Source organism: Perna viridis, chromosome 2 (assembly GCF_037379345.1).
Source record: "Perna viridis isolate PV_CMFRI_1.1 ecotype Kerala chromosome 2, ASM3737934v1, whole genome shotgun sequence".
In the NCBI taxonomy this organism is placed as follows: Eukaryota; Metazoa; Mollusca; class Bivalvia; order Mytilida; family Mytilidae; genus Perna; species Perna viridis.
The window spans coordinates 19,693,939-19,708,317 of NC_142446.1; the positions used below are offsets into that span (position 1 = coordinate 19,693,939).

General features: G+C 33.9%; 3 protein-coding genes across 12 annotated transcripts in view; 1 reads left to right on the forward strand and 2 right to left on the reverse strand.

Annotated features, from left to right (window-relative positions):
• The window catches only part of LOC148623963 (ADP-ribosylation factor 1-like), a 66,514-nt gene extending 52,914 nt beyond the window's left edge, over positions 1-13,600 (forward strand). For 8 of the 9 annotated variants that reach the window (XM_088566325.1, XM_088566327.1, XM_088566326.1 and 5 more), the window contains 6 exons: positions 4,380-4,459; positions 5,556-5,610; positions 7,724-7,831; positions 8,198-8,374; positions 8,991-9,125; positions 11,802-13,600. In XM_088566325.1, the coding sequence (XP_088422451.1) occupies positions 7,738-7,831; positions 8,198-8,374; positions 8,991-9,125; positions 11,802-11,968 (573 nt within the window). In that variant the 5' untranslated portion in view covers positions 4,380-4,459; positions 5,556-5,610; positions 7,724-7,737 and the 3' untranslated portion in view covers positions 11,969-13,600. Of the gene's footprint in view, positions 1-4,379; positions 4,460-5,362; positions 5,455-5,555; positions 5,611-7,723; positions 7,832-8,197; positions 8,375-8,990; positions 9,126-11,801 lie in introns of those variants that run through there. The other variant, XM_088566333.1, reaches the window with a different exon arrangement.
• On the reverse strand, positions 899-4,372 carry LOC148623966 (uncharacterized). Its single transcript, XM_088566335.1, has 4 exons — positions 4,002-4,372; positions 3,107-3,280; positions 2,052-2,189; positions 899-1,174 (listed from the first exon to the last, which is right to left on the reverse strand). The coding sequence occupies exons 1-4, from the start codon at positions 4,096-4,098 to the stop codon at positions 1,020-1,022; spliced, it is 564 nt and encodes a 187-aa protein (XP_088422461.1). The 5' UTR covers positions 4,099-4,372; the 3' UTR covers positions 899-1,019.
• LOC148623967 (WD repeat and HMG-box DNA-binding protein 1-like) overlaps positions 13,407-14,379 on the reverse strand; it is a 49,438-nt gene continuing 48,465 nt past the window's right edge. For both annotated transcript variants that reach the window (XM_088566323.1, XM_088566322.1), the window contains exon 27: positions 13,407-14,040. In XM_088566323.1, coding sequence (XP_088422449.1) covers positions 13,873-14,040 — 168 coding nt within the window. In that variant the 3' untranslated portion in view covers positions 13,407-13,872. The remainder of the gene's footprint in view (positions 14,041-14,379) is intronic.

Sequence of the window (14,379 nt, forward strand, 5' to 3'; positions counted from 1 at the left end):
TAGATTCTCGTTGAAAAAAAAGTAAAGTTCACTGGTCAGCACTACCCCATTTGATAACACCTTTTAACCTATATTTTGATTTGGTTCAAATTCTAAAATAGAAGGTGCACAATGGGAACATGCAATAAAGATTATGTGAAAGTTTCATTCCAATCCATTCTGATATAGGAGGAGTAACGGATAAGAGATGGGTTTCCCCATGTCCCCGTAAGTCCATGTTTCGCGTTTTGAAACCCTCAAATTGAATCGGATAAAAGTGCAAAATGGGAACATTTAATAAAGTTAATGTGATATTGCAAAATGGAGTATAATAAGTTTGAAGATGAACAGAGGGGATAATTCAGATCATTAAGTTATGCACTTTCGGGATCACAAATTTACAAATAAAAAGGGAATAAGTGTATTTAGGTGAAAACACTTCGGGAGATCACAAATAAGTGTTGAATTCTAATTTTTTTCCCTGATATGGACATAAAGTAACCCTGTTGCATTGCGGTGTTTTCAAACGTACAGAATTTAGAGGAAGTAATTCAGGACGAGCTGTACATGCACGTTTTTTCATTCGTGATTGATTTTTTATTTTCTTATAAATGTTCTACTTGTTTCACTTGTGCATAAAGTGTTTATTTGCTAATAACGTTTGTCTGTAGTTTGATATTTATATAAACAGTATCTCGCACACCAATTCTTTACTTTCTTGGAGAGCGACTTTTATCAGTCGAAGCCCACTTTGAGAGACCTTTATCAGTCGAAGCATATTTTGGGAGCGACTTTTATCAGTCGAAGCCCACTTTGAAAGAGACCTTTATCAGCCGAAGCATACTTTGAGGGCGACTTCATCAGTCGAAGCATATTTTGAGAGCGACCTTTATCAGTCGATACTTTGTAAAAACTCTAACCGATCTGAGAAATTTATAAGAAGAAAACTAATTTTAGTATCTTTTAGAGTTCTTGCACTACAGCACTAAAATCTTTTCAACTTCAATCAGGTTACCTCTCTACATGTGCAAGGTCCTGGGTTATCTTTTCGGATATTTGACAGTATTCTTCATTATTCTCATAATTTCAGTCAACCCAAATCCTGTTTTTCCGCTTCCTCCATGAATAAACCACTCTCTGTCTGTTATGGTTTGCAAAGATAGTTCATTGGCTACAACTGTAGGAGACATTGCAACTACAAAAAAAGAGCTACCTCTTTAGGCATAATAGCACCATGAACGATCGTTCATTGGCTACCTCTGTAGGCGATATATCAACTAAAGAAAGTTCATTGGCTTCCCTGTATGCGAAATAGCACCTTCACAGATAGCACATTGGCTACCTCAGAGTGATATATCACTTACCAAAACAGCTATATCCGAGACCCCGTAGCACTTACAAAGGTAGTTCACGTGATTTATTGCATCTACACGCAGTTACCATAGGCTGAGATAAATTAAAGTATAAAAATGATTCGGAATGCAACCGAAAAATCATCAACAACTTTCACCTTATCCATCCTAAAAAGCTTCAAATTAAGGACAAAACATACACTCTGAAGTCTGCCTTCATCTCTTCATCTCGAAATTGAAAGAAAAATGCGACGAATTTTCCCATTTTCAAATATCGTTTCCTATATAATAATCCTTACAAAAAACTACCAAGATATATGCTGTCTATATTTAAGGTTGACACTCCAAAGGTCATTCGGTCGTCACCATGGCCATGATTGACCGGTATGGAGTGTCTGTTTTCAAAATGACAAAATACCACAATTTGTCGTTAATGTTTTTGCTCTTTCATCGGTCTTTACCTTAAAAGAATATTGAAAGATGCAGGAATTGTTCGATTTCGATTCAGTGGTACTTGAGTTCATTCTCGATTTTTTTGTTTTCTCTGTGTGTACATTTTAAATGCGGCTTTTATTTCATTTGATGTACTTTATGTGTTCTCGGTAGTTCCCCTCGTTCAAACTTAGGTATATCTATTTTTCTCCCTTTACACGCCGGTTCCTATGTATTAAACTTTAGACTATATGAAATATTTTCCTGGCTAATACATTATATACTTACCAGATATGTCCTGTTTGTTGGCAACTACAAAAATTGGTATGTTTCTGGCTTCTTCACACTCCAATATATATTTATAAAGAGCTTCCTTAGCCGTTGATAGTCTATCCGTGTCTGAGCTATCCACAATAAACATGATCCCTAGAAGATTTGACTTTTTAAATAAAATGTTTTTTCACGACTTGTTGCATGGTGTCACTTTAAGCAAAAATAGAATAGCATCGACTGATAATTGATCCTTAGGATTTCCTATGTTGATTAAGGTATGTTCTTTGTGTGATGATGTATTTAGTGCATTTGTAGGTTTATTACTGTTTTCTATGAGCACGGTGCTTAGGGCCCACGGACGCATCCACGATTTCAGGCTGGGGCGTTAATAGAAATAAAGGCAACAACATTTTGAGGAAGAATTTGTGAAAATCCAAGATTTTTTGCAAAAAAAAAGTTTTCCAATTGTAAGGGGGCGTGTGTCCAGAAGCCCGTCCTTGGATTTACGCCTGTGTCCAGTCTTTGGTTTGTTAAGCTGGCATAATTTGTGTTTTTCAACTTTCATTATGTTACCACTATCTTGTCGACAGCTGTTCATTTTTGCAATCGCAGACGCGAAAAAAAATTAATTTAAATATTGCACCAACTGTCATTTTAATGATGCATCACCTTAAAATTGATAAATCGTACAGTTAATAGGGAGTAGATAAGCGAGGAAATCTGTTACAGAAAAGTGTAACGGACGAACTGACAAGGTGGTTTCAATCACAATCACTTATTAAGGTATAAATGTGTAAGAAATTTAAGTATTTAATGTAACTTTCTCTGAAATAATTTACAAAGAAACTCGGTCCGATTCATTCCTTAACTTGAAAAATTTCGATGAAAAGGCGTGCATCTAAAAACTAATTAGTGTTTGATAATTCGCATTCTGTTAATTTACATTTTGTTTTTAATGTCAATTTAAACTTCCCGTCTTCATTCTCATTAGTATACATCAGTTCTTATTTTTTTAAAGTTTATCTAAGAGCTCTGAATTCTTTAGAGAATAATTAAAACAAAAAAAGAACCTGCTGTATTTTGGAAATACTGTCTCCACAGCTGTTTGATATTGTCGCCTCCGCCAATGTCCCAAACAGAAAAGAACACTCCTTGAAATGGATTGACAACTTCAAGATTGAATCCAACAGTTGGTATCGTGACAACATTCTGGTCTCTCAGTTTGTACAGTAATGTCGATTTTCCTGGAAAAATATTTATCCGCAACGTAAAATATATCTGAAATGTTTCTTCGTCGTGTACTTAGAAGTATCATACGAATTTTTGGAGCGCCTAGACGCAACCGTTTGATCTGAACAGTATACGTATCAGATGTATATAAACACGAATACTAGTCGGGCTATATATTTGATAGTGGGAGCAACCCCCTGTGGTCAGACCATCTGGGTCAACTTGCGAGTGTTTAGTTAGACAATCGGGGTCAACTGCAGCTTGACCTTAGGAGTATATATACAACACGTACATTTTTTAAACAAAATATGTTAATTAAATTAAGATTATTTACAGCCTTTCAGAGATGAAAGGCAAGATACGATGCAAACTTAGGTGTGTCTGTAGTGTCTTTAGTTTCAGGCTCTTTGAAAAAGATTAGCTGGAGATTATAATCACCAAAGCAAGAATTTTTCAGTGAAAGAACATCATTTATATAAGACTCCAGACTGACTTACGTTCTTTTCTTTTTGGCCTTAAAACTAGAATAAAGTCGTCCTCGAAAAAATTTAGAACCAAAAGAGGTGCGCAGTTTGTTCCCATTGTAATATGATAATTTAACATTGACCGGTTGAATGCCCGGACCATTCCAGTTTTTTTTTTAAATAAACGTTTTCCGAACTTAATACCCATATAGTCTCTATCATATATGTACTTTAGATTGTGAAAAAAATGTAAAAATCACTAAAATATTACCTGCAGCATCTAGACCAAGCATTACTATTTTGAACGGAGTTGGTTTTCCAAACGTAATATTCCACGCATACTTCAGTTTGGACAATAAAAATCCCATAATAAACTACATAAGTATGTATATCATATAGAATCTAAAGTAAACCAGACTATCCAGGAGGAAGTTTACAAGGATATATATGAGACATAATGAATCATCAATTATAAAATCTATTAATGAATGTACATTTTATCAGTTAACGTTCATATTTGGTATTTACTCTTCATCTTCCAGCTAATTATGACTGATCACCTATTTGCATCTTAAACCATGAATGCGATATTTGACTAATTAACTTCGGATATAAGGTGATGCCAATGTCGGCTTATTTATCGTTTCAGGGACAGTCGAAGCGTGAGAAATTTCTGACAGTTTATTGGAAGCCCCGCAGACTGTTGATGGTTGATTTTCTTCCAGTTTGGTACGGTTGTTGCGTCTTTGACACGTTCCCCTTTTATAATTTCACCTCATTCATGCTTCCAAGTGAGCTTAATTACCGACTTTCTAAGACAATTCTTTTTTTAAATCGTTAAGTCATATAACTCCTAAATAGTTTTATTGTGGAAAGATCAATTTTCCAAAGTAAGCAACGAAGTATAGCTTATTCTGACAAACTATATTTGTCATTTTTCCCATAAATTCCAGTGTTTTGGACCTCGACATTATTTGTCCAATGTTCCTTCTGCTATCCAAGGTATTTTTTGGACCAACAAAATTGTTGTGTTGTAGATAGTCCACATACTTCTGTTAAAGAAGTAGATAGACAAAAACTGGGCATAGTATAAACAACATTAAATAGCAATCGGACATGTCTGAGAACACACATATTAGTTCAAATATGGAAACAAAAGGATTATTATTATTTTTTTTTTGTGATTAAAAAAAATCCTGGTCCCAAGGGCCTATGAGTCCACACTGTGGGAATCAGTCAATCAATTTAGTTCACATATCTATGTAGGCATATATACCACATTCTCTAGTAAATGTCAACCGATATAGACAATTTCTGATGTTAATTGAATGGTAGTTTATTATTTTTTCCGTTCTTTAGATTGGTCTATCTAATTTTGGGGCCAGTATATATAAATGCAGCGTCTATCTAGTAAATTTCGAACGTATGTTTGAAACCTAAGTATCCGCAGTGTGACGTACGGTATGACTGAGGCTTTTTCTAACTTATTGGTAAAATTAGATTACAACCTAAGCCACCCAATTTAGCATTAGCAAGCAATAGCAGACATAAGTTCTTAAACATAGCTGATGTACTTTTTGGTAATCATGACGATCGAACCGTGTGACAACGTATTGTCTCGTTTACGTAATTATCAGTATGGAGCAATGATATTAAATCACAACGATGTAATAATTCTGCTTCCATGCGCCGTGTTTTGGACATTTTATTGATTACACATAAATGTATGTAACTTGAAATTGTACGTTGTACATGTATTAATGGTTATTTTATGACAGGGCCATTCGTCAATATCATTCATGATAACAATTTGATTTGATTCTAGATCGATCTACTGGCACTTATAAGGCGACAGGGAATGTAGAGCTTGAATTTACGAGGTATGGTTACATTACTACGACATTTTCTCTAGAATTTAGAATTCTTTTTATTTAGAAGCATTCTAATGACGTATTTTGTATGTAATTATGAAAAAGAAAAACATAACAAAGCATTACTATAATTTTAAGATAATGTAAGCAAGCTTTATACGCCGTTTCTAATGGACATACACGTCCGCCTAAGATTCGTGCAAAACTTAATATGGCGATGGTCGAAGAGTATCTTTATTTTCTTGTAATCTAACGTTAGTTGGGGCATTTAATTTATCGATTGGCACTGAATATGAGTTACAATGGAATGTGTTGGCAACTTTTTTCTTCACTAGAAGAAGGATTATATGGAACTTTCAAAACTTTGAATCAGTCTTAAAATCCAGTACGAGTCTTTGTAAGAATCAGGCAAAATGGGTAATCTGAACACACTGACCTCTGACCTAACAATATACGTTTATTCAAGAAAGTCCCCGAATTTCAAAATGACCATTATTTTGGTCTCTGTAGCAGTGAATATGTTTGGATTTTTTTTTTATTTTAATGTAAGAAAACTGAGGTTTTTGACATTTATTTTTAAAATGAAGTTATAACTCATTTTTTCTTTTCAATATGTCTTTGCCTTAAGGTTGAAAAGTTCAATTACATTGTCAAAGTGGTGGGTCATTTCACACCAAGTTTCACCCACTGCCTGGTTCTTACAGAAAGTGATACTTTATAACAAAAGCGTGATCAGTATCAACTTACTAGAAAAACTTTAGAGAAGTTATATTTAATATATATAAGACCTTTACTTGAATATGCACCTGAAGTTTGGGATAATTGTGGTGTATGTAATACCTCCAAATTAGAAAGACTTCAATTAGAAGCAGCGAGAATTGTCACGGGTTTACCTATTTTTACAAAGATAGAAAAAATATATCAAGAAGTTAATTGAGAACCACTAGATATTAGACGCAAAAGAAGAAAGTTACAAATGATTTATAACATTGAACATAAAAATGCCCCATCTTATTTGCTTGACATAATACCACCCAAAGTACAATCCCTTACTAATTATCCCCTTAGAAACGGAGATGACATATTACAGCCATTTTGTAGATTATCTGTAACAAGCGAGTCTTTTTTCCCTGCTACTAATAAAGAATGGAATAAACTTGATGTATCCACTCGACAATTAGACACTATTTCCAAATTTAAAACAGAGTTAAAAAAAGGATACACACAAACCACTAGTTCCTAATTATTATTCTATTGGTGAACGAAAACTGAATATTATTTGGACACAATTAAGATGTTCTGCTTCTCCTTTAAACTATGACTTATGTAGAGTCAATACCGTAAGTAGTTCTTTGTGTAGATGCGGAGATGTTGAGGATGCTCATCATTTCTTTCTTAACTGTCCCTTACACGAAAACACTTGAGTAATCCTTATGAATAACATTAGTTGGCTGCCCGATGACTTTCCATTGAATGTAAATCTTTTGACTCATGGAAATTCAAATTTAACTTATGATCAAAATGTTCGTTTAATAAAACATGTCCATAGATATATCAAAGAAACTAAAAGATTTTCTGTTGTTTGGTGAAATTTGATGAAATAGTGATATGCCCATGTTTTCTTCGCCATCACCACATTCCTCTCAACTCTCTTATTTTTTCTTTCCTTTTCTCAAACTCTTCTCTTCTATGTCTTATTTTTCACTTTATTTTTTATCTAGTGTTTGAAAAATGTAATTGATGCATGCTCGGTTTGACAAAATATTGTACATTGCTATTGTATATGGGAGAGGACCTCGTAAGTATGTTTTACTTTTGTCCAATCCTTTTTGTTTATTACAAATAAAATATGTTTAAACTAAAAAAACTAAACTAACAAAAGCGTGGAACATTTTGACCCATAAATCACCCCCTGCAGTTGGAATACATCAAACAATAATACATTCTTCATGTAAATTTGCCTTATCGCTTTACACCCCTAAACCCTTTGGTTTACGAGCAGTTTTACAAGATTTGTGGACAGACAAACAGGGTCATTCCTACACCCCTGCAATGCATGTAGTAAAAGGACATATACGCTAGTCCTAGTATCGTTAAACTTTTTTTTATTTTATAATATAAGGTGCAAGTCAATAAATGGGTGGAAAACCGTCCAAGTTTGATAAACTCTTTACCGATTTCCAGAGGCATGTAAATACACATGTAATCATCATCGGACTGCAGAATTCAGGTAAAATATTATCTACAAGCAGACAATGTACGCTTTAAAGTACATGTAATCAAGCAGATAGAGATACATCCAAAGTTATGCACTTTTTACAAACTCATCGTTGGAAATGAAGTAAACAATAATAATGCATGTAATTGCCAACTGAAGAGAAATGTGCTTTATTGTTGTCATAAAGGAAAGTAAAGAAGAAAATCATTCAAATCCTAGATCTGCCAAGTGTTCAGAACTTTTTTTTTCTAGGCACATCCATAACTTAGTGACTGAATTATTTCAAAATATGGTTACCTCGCTTAACAAAGGCGTACCTTGTTCCCTAAATATTTTTTTGTTTGGTAGAGTTAACCTGTTTTTTTTCATTTTTGCAAGGCAAATCTACAATTCTCAAAAGAATGGAACTCCAAGGCAACATAAAGAGCGAACCAGTGATTGGGATGCCTATCGAGACGGTTAAGTCTGGACAAAATGTGAGGATAACAGCATGGGATGTGGGGGGACCTGGCAAGATACGGAGCATGTGGGAACACTTTTTTAGTGTAACTACGGGTAGGTTGCGGAACAAAAACTTATAACAGTCTATACATGCATAAATTACATGATTCTTGGACAAAAAAATAGTTTGACTTTTTTTAGTCTCCCACGCGAAAAAAAACGTGATAAGAATACATATTCTAGTTCCGCCTGCCATTCCGCATAAAAAAGGAACGCACACTTTAAGAGGTTACGCTTATATATATAATATCATGATCAACTGACTGTCCAAAGAACATTGATATTTCATGAAAGAGCCACAGCCGAGGGCATTATCAATTCCCAAGGATAGTAAATTTATTGCAAATGCCCTCCCCACATATTAAGAAAGAATGAACTATTTGTATATACATGGTCATGTTGTATGCATTGATGTGTGTTATAAAGTGACGAGGGTTATTACCACATGATGATGCCCGGGGCTCCTTTAGATTCTCCTATTGATATTGACCTTTCCATTTGTTTTACGTCTGGTTGCGGATAAACTGTTACTTTTTTAATATTGTTGAAAATTGCAAGAAGCAGATGCGACGTCTTTCGAACTTTTAGCTGACGTTGACTAACATCAATATTATGCGTACTGATATTAGGAATGTGAAATGTGTATAATTAGTCAGGCAGCCTTTTCCAGGTATATTGTTCATTGTGGATAGTGCTGACAAGGATTTTTTACCAGAGTCATGCCGGGAACTGAATATCATACTTCGGAACAAAAAGCTGGTTGGAGTACCGCTAGTAGTGATGGCAAATAAACAGGACTTGCCAGGTACATAATGTAACCATTCCCATGCAAAAGTGACTTAATTTATGTCAGGGATTTAAAAAAAAACAATTCTCACATGAGTAGTACACAATTTGTTCCCAAAGGTATTTCAACAATCACCTATCCTCCAAACTCGACAGAAATTGCAACATTATAGCATCAGACTTTGAGTATTTCATGTTTGAATCATAGAAAAAAAAAACAGAACGGATAAGGTGAAATGCAACAAAAGCACCTGAGTATCACCTAAATACAAAATAAGAATTACTTTCAGGGGTAGCCGAAAGGTCTTTTACAAGTGCAAACACACCTTTTCAGTGATCTCTCTGAGGCCCAGACAACAAAGGTAATGAAATCCACGGTAACAACGATGACACTTCTTCAAAATGAAAGCAATAAAAGAACAGCGTTCCAATGTCCCCCACGTAAAAAAAGTGCAGAAAACTTTAAATTCACCAAAGTTTTCTAATTCCAAGGGCCGTAACTTCTGTAAAAATCATTCAACCATAACCAAAGTCGAACTTAATCTGTAACATCTTATAGTAAGACTACATACAAAAAATAGATCAAGTAAAAGCGTTACAGAAGAGTGTAGAAAACTTTAAATTCACTGAAATTTTCAAAAATCAATCATTCGTAACCAAAGTCGAACTTAATCTGTAACTTCTCATAGTGAGACTGCATACAAAATATAGAATCAATTGGTAAAAGCATTACAAAAAAGTGCGGAAAACTGTAAATTCACTGAATTTTTTTAAGTCCAAGAGCCATAATTTCAGTGAAAATCATTCAACCGTAACCAAAGTCGAACTAATCTGTAACTCTTCATATTAAGGTCACATACAAAAAAACAGACTTATTTGGTAAAAGCATTACAAAAAAGTGCGGAAAACACGGACGGACGGCAGACATTTCCATGTCCCCTCTCTCCTCAGCATCAGATGGCTGATTTTGAAAATAACGTATTTTGCAAGAACTTTTGGAACTAAAATTGCGAGAGAATGAATTGAAAAGGGTCTTTTTATTTTACCATCTTTTTCCCCTACTCAATTCATGATTTCATCTTGTGGTAGTGTCTAAGTGCCTGATATTTTATAAAACATAGTATTTGGCTGTTAGTTTTGGAGAGGCACCTCTGATTTGTACTAAAACTCAGTAATATTTTTTTCCAGTATGGTACCATGGCTACTGGATTTTATAACAATAATCACTAAATTACTTATAAATGACTTGAACCTCCACACACCAAGGATTTAAAAAAATATGCACTTTTTTTAAGACAAAACACTTGAAATTTCTGTGTGGACTGCCTCAAACAGATTTATTTCAACAAAATGATACCAAATTTTCAGAAATGACCTAACTGTATTGTACAACCAAAAGTAAAATACAGTACGAAGACACATTTATGAAATCTCCTAGCTGTGGATAGGCGCAGCGAAATATGCAATGGGGTAAAACTAGTTTTATAAGGCCTTAACCACCCCCCTTAAATGCAAGGTCAAAAACGAACTGAAACGACACACAAACTCACCTTATTATTCACACAATACTACCTCCTATTTCTCCATGGAACACCTAAACATATACCATATAAACAAAATGAGGTATCTACTTAAAGAATTCTCGCAGTTACTGAAAACGAGCCCAGATCATATTCAAGAATGACAATACCAATCAAAACTACCAGCATTATCACTACAATTCCAGTGGACCGGATTCGGAATAGTAATGCCAAGTATAAAATAGACAAGATTTGATGTAATACAAATATTCTAAAATGACTTAGCGTTTATGTAGGGATGCAATTAGGGGTCGAAACAAGGGGAAAAAAGACAATAGTTTGAAAATCATATCCTTTACGGACCCGTCTATTTTTTTCTCAACATATCCTATCTTCTAGTCCTGTTCTGTACAGAAATTAAAATATTGGTTGATAAGATCACACGACTGATTTTACCTTTCGTGTGGAATCGTGTTTTAGAAGAGAAATCAAGGGAACCAAGATTTTAGCGGAAATAAAAAAAAAACTAGTCCAAAGACGAAGACCAGACACGGAAAACAGACAAGTATTTAAAATAACATATACAAAATAACAAAAGTTAATGAGCAACTCGGACTCCACTAAAAACTGGGAGCATGGACCAAGTGCGCCCTCTGCTTTTCTAGAGACACCCGCCGAGTTGCTAATAAAAAGTCAAGTCTAGGGTAGACGAAAGACGAAACTTATTACGTTTTCATGGTGCAGATGGATACACCGTAAAGATCCACAAGTTCATGATGACGACCATAAAATTTCTTTAGTGACAGAACGTATGAGTTGTGTTATGAAAATTCCAAACGCAGGTGCTGAAGGGATATTGCCACAGATGAAAGGAAATTTGACAATATGGAAAGAAAAGTCGTCGCGTTTGGTCAATTGTTTTCCTTTACCATCGATTTCCAAATGTAGGTAAAGTTATGAGGCGGACTGAGAAAGTAGGAAAATAGGAAAATTAAGATTTGTAATATTGCAAAAATGAAGAAGAAATATAGAAAGATGATGAGTAACTTCAAAGTATTTGTAAGAATAGCTTAACATTTGAATTTCTTTCCTATTTGAACGACTGTATTTCATTTATGGACTTTTAAAACATGTCATATTAAAAGTTACACTTAAAAATACTTATTTCTTAACAGATGCTCTGTCCATTACTGAAATCTCTTCATGCCTCCACCTATGTGAGCTAGATAGAATGTGGGATATAATAGGAACGGTAGGAACAACAGGAGAAGGTGTGTATGATGCTGTAGAGGGACTCAGTAATATGATGAAAATCTATCTTAGAGAAAAACACAAGACCTGAATTTGGAAAAGGAATACACATACAGACATAATTGCTCAAGTATAAAACTGGATTAAGAGGTAAAAGATTTCGTGTTGGATACAGGTCTTCTGATTGTTTTAATGTAAAAAACATTAGACATGAATGAAACCAAGGGTTCACCTGATGTACATTGTTAATCTAGTCATTAGTAAGCAAGTTTTTCAACATTAACATTTTATCCTGTACCAGCTAAACTCGGATACCAATTTGCTGTCATGATTTTTATCATAAACTTACTCTAGGTCGATGGAACAAAGTTTTTGAGCTCTAAAAGAAGTGTTTGATATTGTTGACCGTCTTGAAAATCGGTATTTCGATGGGTAAACAATATCTAGTGATTGGTTGACACTGGAATCTATCAACATTACCAATTATAAGCAATACAAGATGGCATGCACAATCAGTCACACTTCATTTTGGTTTAAGTATCAGGAATGCTTACCAAAAAAAAAATAAATAAATCTGAATGTCACCAAGTTGCTCATCATAGTTGTGGTGTGATGGAACCTGGAGCGTAATTAGACACAGCCTGACCAACTTAACATCTACGCCTGTCAACGTTTCTTATTGTACTGGTTAAGATTAATTGCTCCACCTTTCTTACTAGGCAAAAAAAAGTTCTAGACTTGAAGTAAGAGAAATCAGGGGAACCAAAGATTCTAGCGGAAATCAAAAGAATGTAATCAAATACATGACATGGAAAAAAGACACACAACAAAGAAAATAAAATAACCAAAATAATACATACAAAGTAACATAAGTTAGTGAGCAACTTACACTGCACTAAAAACTGGGAGCATGAACCTGATGCACCGGTAGGATAAGCATCCGCTGCTTTTCTAGGAACACCTGACGACCTGTTCACAAAAAGTCAAGTTTGGGTAGATGAAAGAGGAAAGGAAAACTATGATACATTAAACAAATTGGTTCTCATGGTGCAAATGTATACACTGTTATGATCCATGAGTTCATGATGACCATTAATCTTCTGTTCAACTTGGAAGTAAAAATGATATATTTATGAGTAGGTTACCATCCCTTTTAACTGTCCATACATTTATGTGTTCAATTAAAATACTGTAAATCTACAGTTTCACAATCAAGACAATGGGAAAATTCATCACCACAAATACTTTTTTCCTTCATCACTGGTAAAAAAAAAAATGGCTCTGAGAAGATTTTCATAGGACTGATGTTATGATATCTCAAAGACTTCAGCAAGTCCAGTTCATAATCAAAATTTAAATATATATCATCACTGAATAAGTATTCCCCTGAGAAGAAGTTCTATTATCACGGAATAAGTATTCTCCCAAGAAGAAGTTCTATTATCACTGAATAAGTATCCCCCAGGAAGAAGTTATTTCTTCTTGGATCAAATTCATAACTATTTGTTTATCAAGAAGAATAAAAAAAATCACATTTTGCAAGTTTTATTGCTATCTATGATGGTGTTATAAAATACTTGTATATCCAACAAAAATCTCATTAAAATAAATAAACAATATTGCTTTACAGTAACCATCATAAATAATAAATTCAAAGTTCACAGTGTTCATAAATCCAACAGATTTTTGCACCAATTCAATAAAAATCTCCTGAATGACTTTGAATTCTGTTACTCCATACTCAAAAGCCCTATCAATTGTTATATTTTAAAAATCTGTTAAAACCCTGTCCATAATAATGTGTAGTGGAATTAAATCATTGAATACCATTTTTTTGTTTACATTCAAATCACTGTTTAGACTTAGCACTAGATATCAATTTACTACACTTCCTTTTCTTCAAATTCAACAAACTGATTTTCTACTATTTACACAAAAGTAAATTAAACATTTTACAACTTCAACAAAGTTACTGCATTACATACAAAGAATATTTTATTCTTTACTAAAGGCAAACCCAGCAAGCTTATTGTTAACAGATAAGTCTTTTTTCTTCTTAGATGCAGAGTCTATGTCATCATCTCTTTTCCGTTTCTTGCTGTCTGTTGTTTCGGTATTCTCAGAATTTTCACTCTTTAACTGTTTTGCCTTTTGTAACCATTCCTGGAAATAGATAGATGAGGGTTTTTATGAACAAATCTTAAAAAAATGTCATGGAAACATACAATCATATTAATATGACAGATTCCAAATCTATGGACCCCTAGATAAAATATTGTGATGAAAAAAACTTTTAAGGACAAATATAGGTCGATCAAAAATAGCAAATTAGATTATTCCTATAATATCCTTATAAGAAATACAAAACAACAAAAACAAAAACAAAAAATAAAAACATCACATCTGATTTGACCCTGGAGTAAGAAATCTAAGGTTAAATGTCATTAAGCATGGTTCACAACATATTTAATTAAGGTGGTACACTGAGGCTCAGGAAACAGT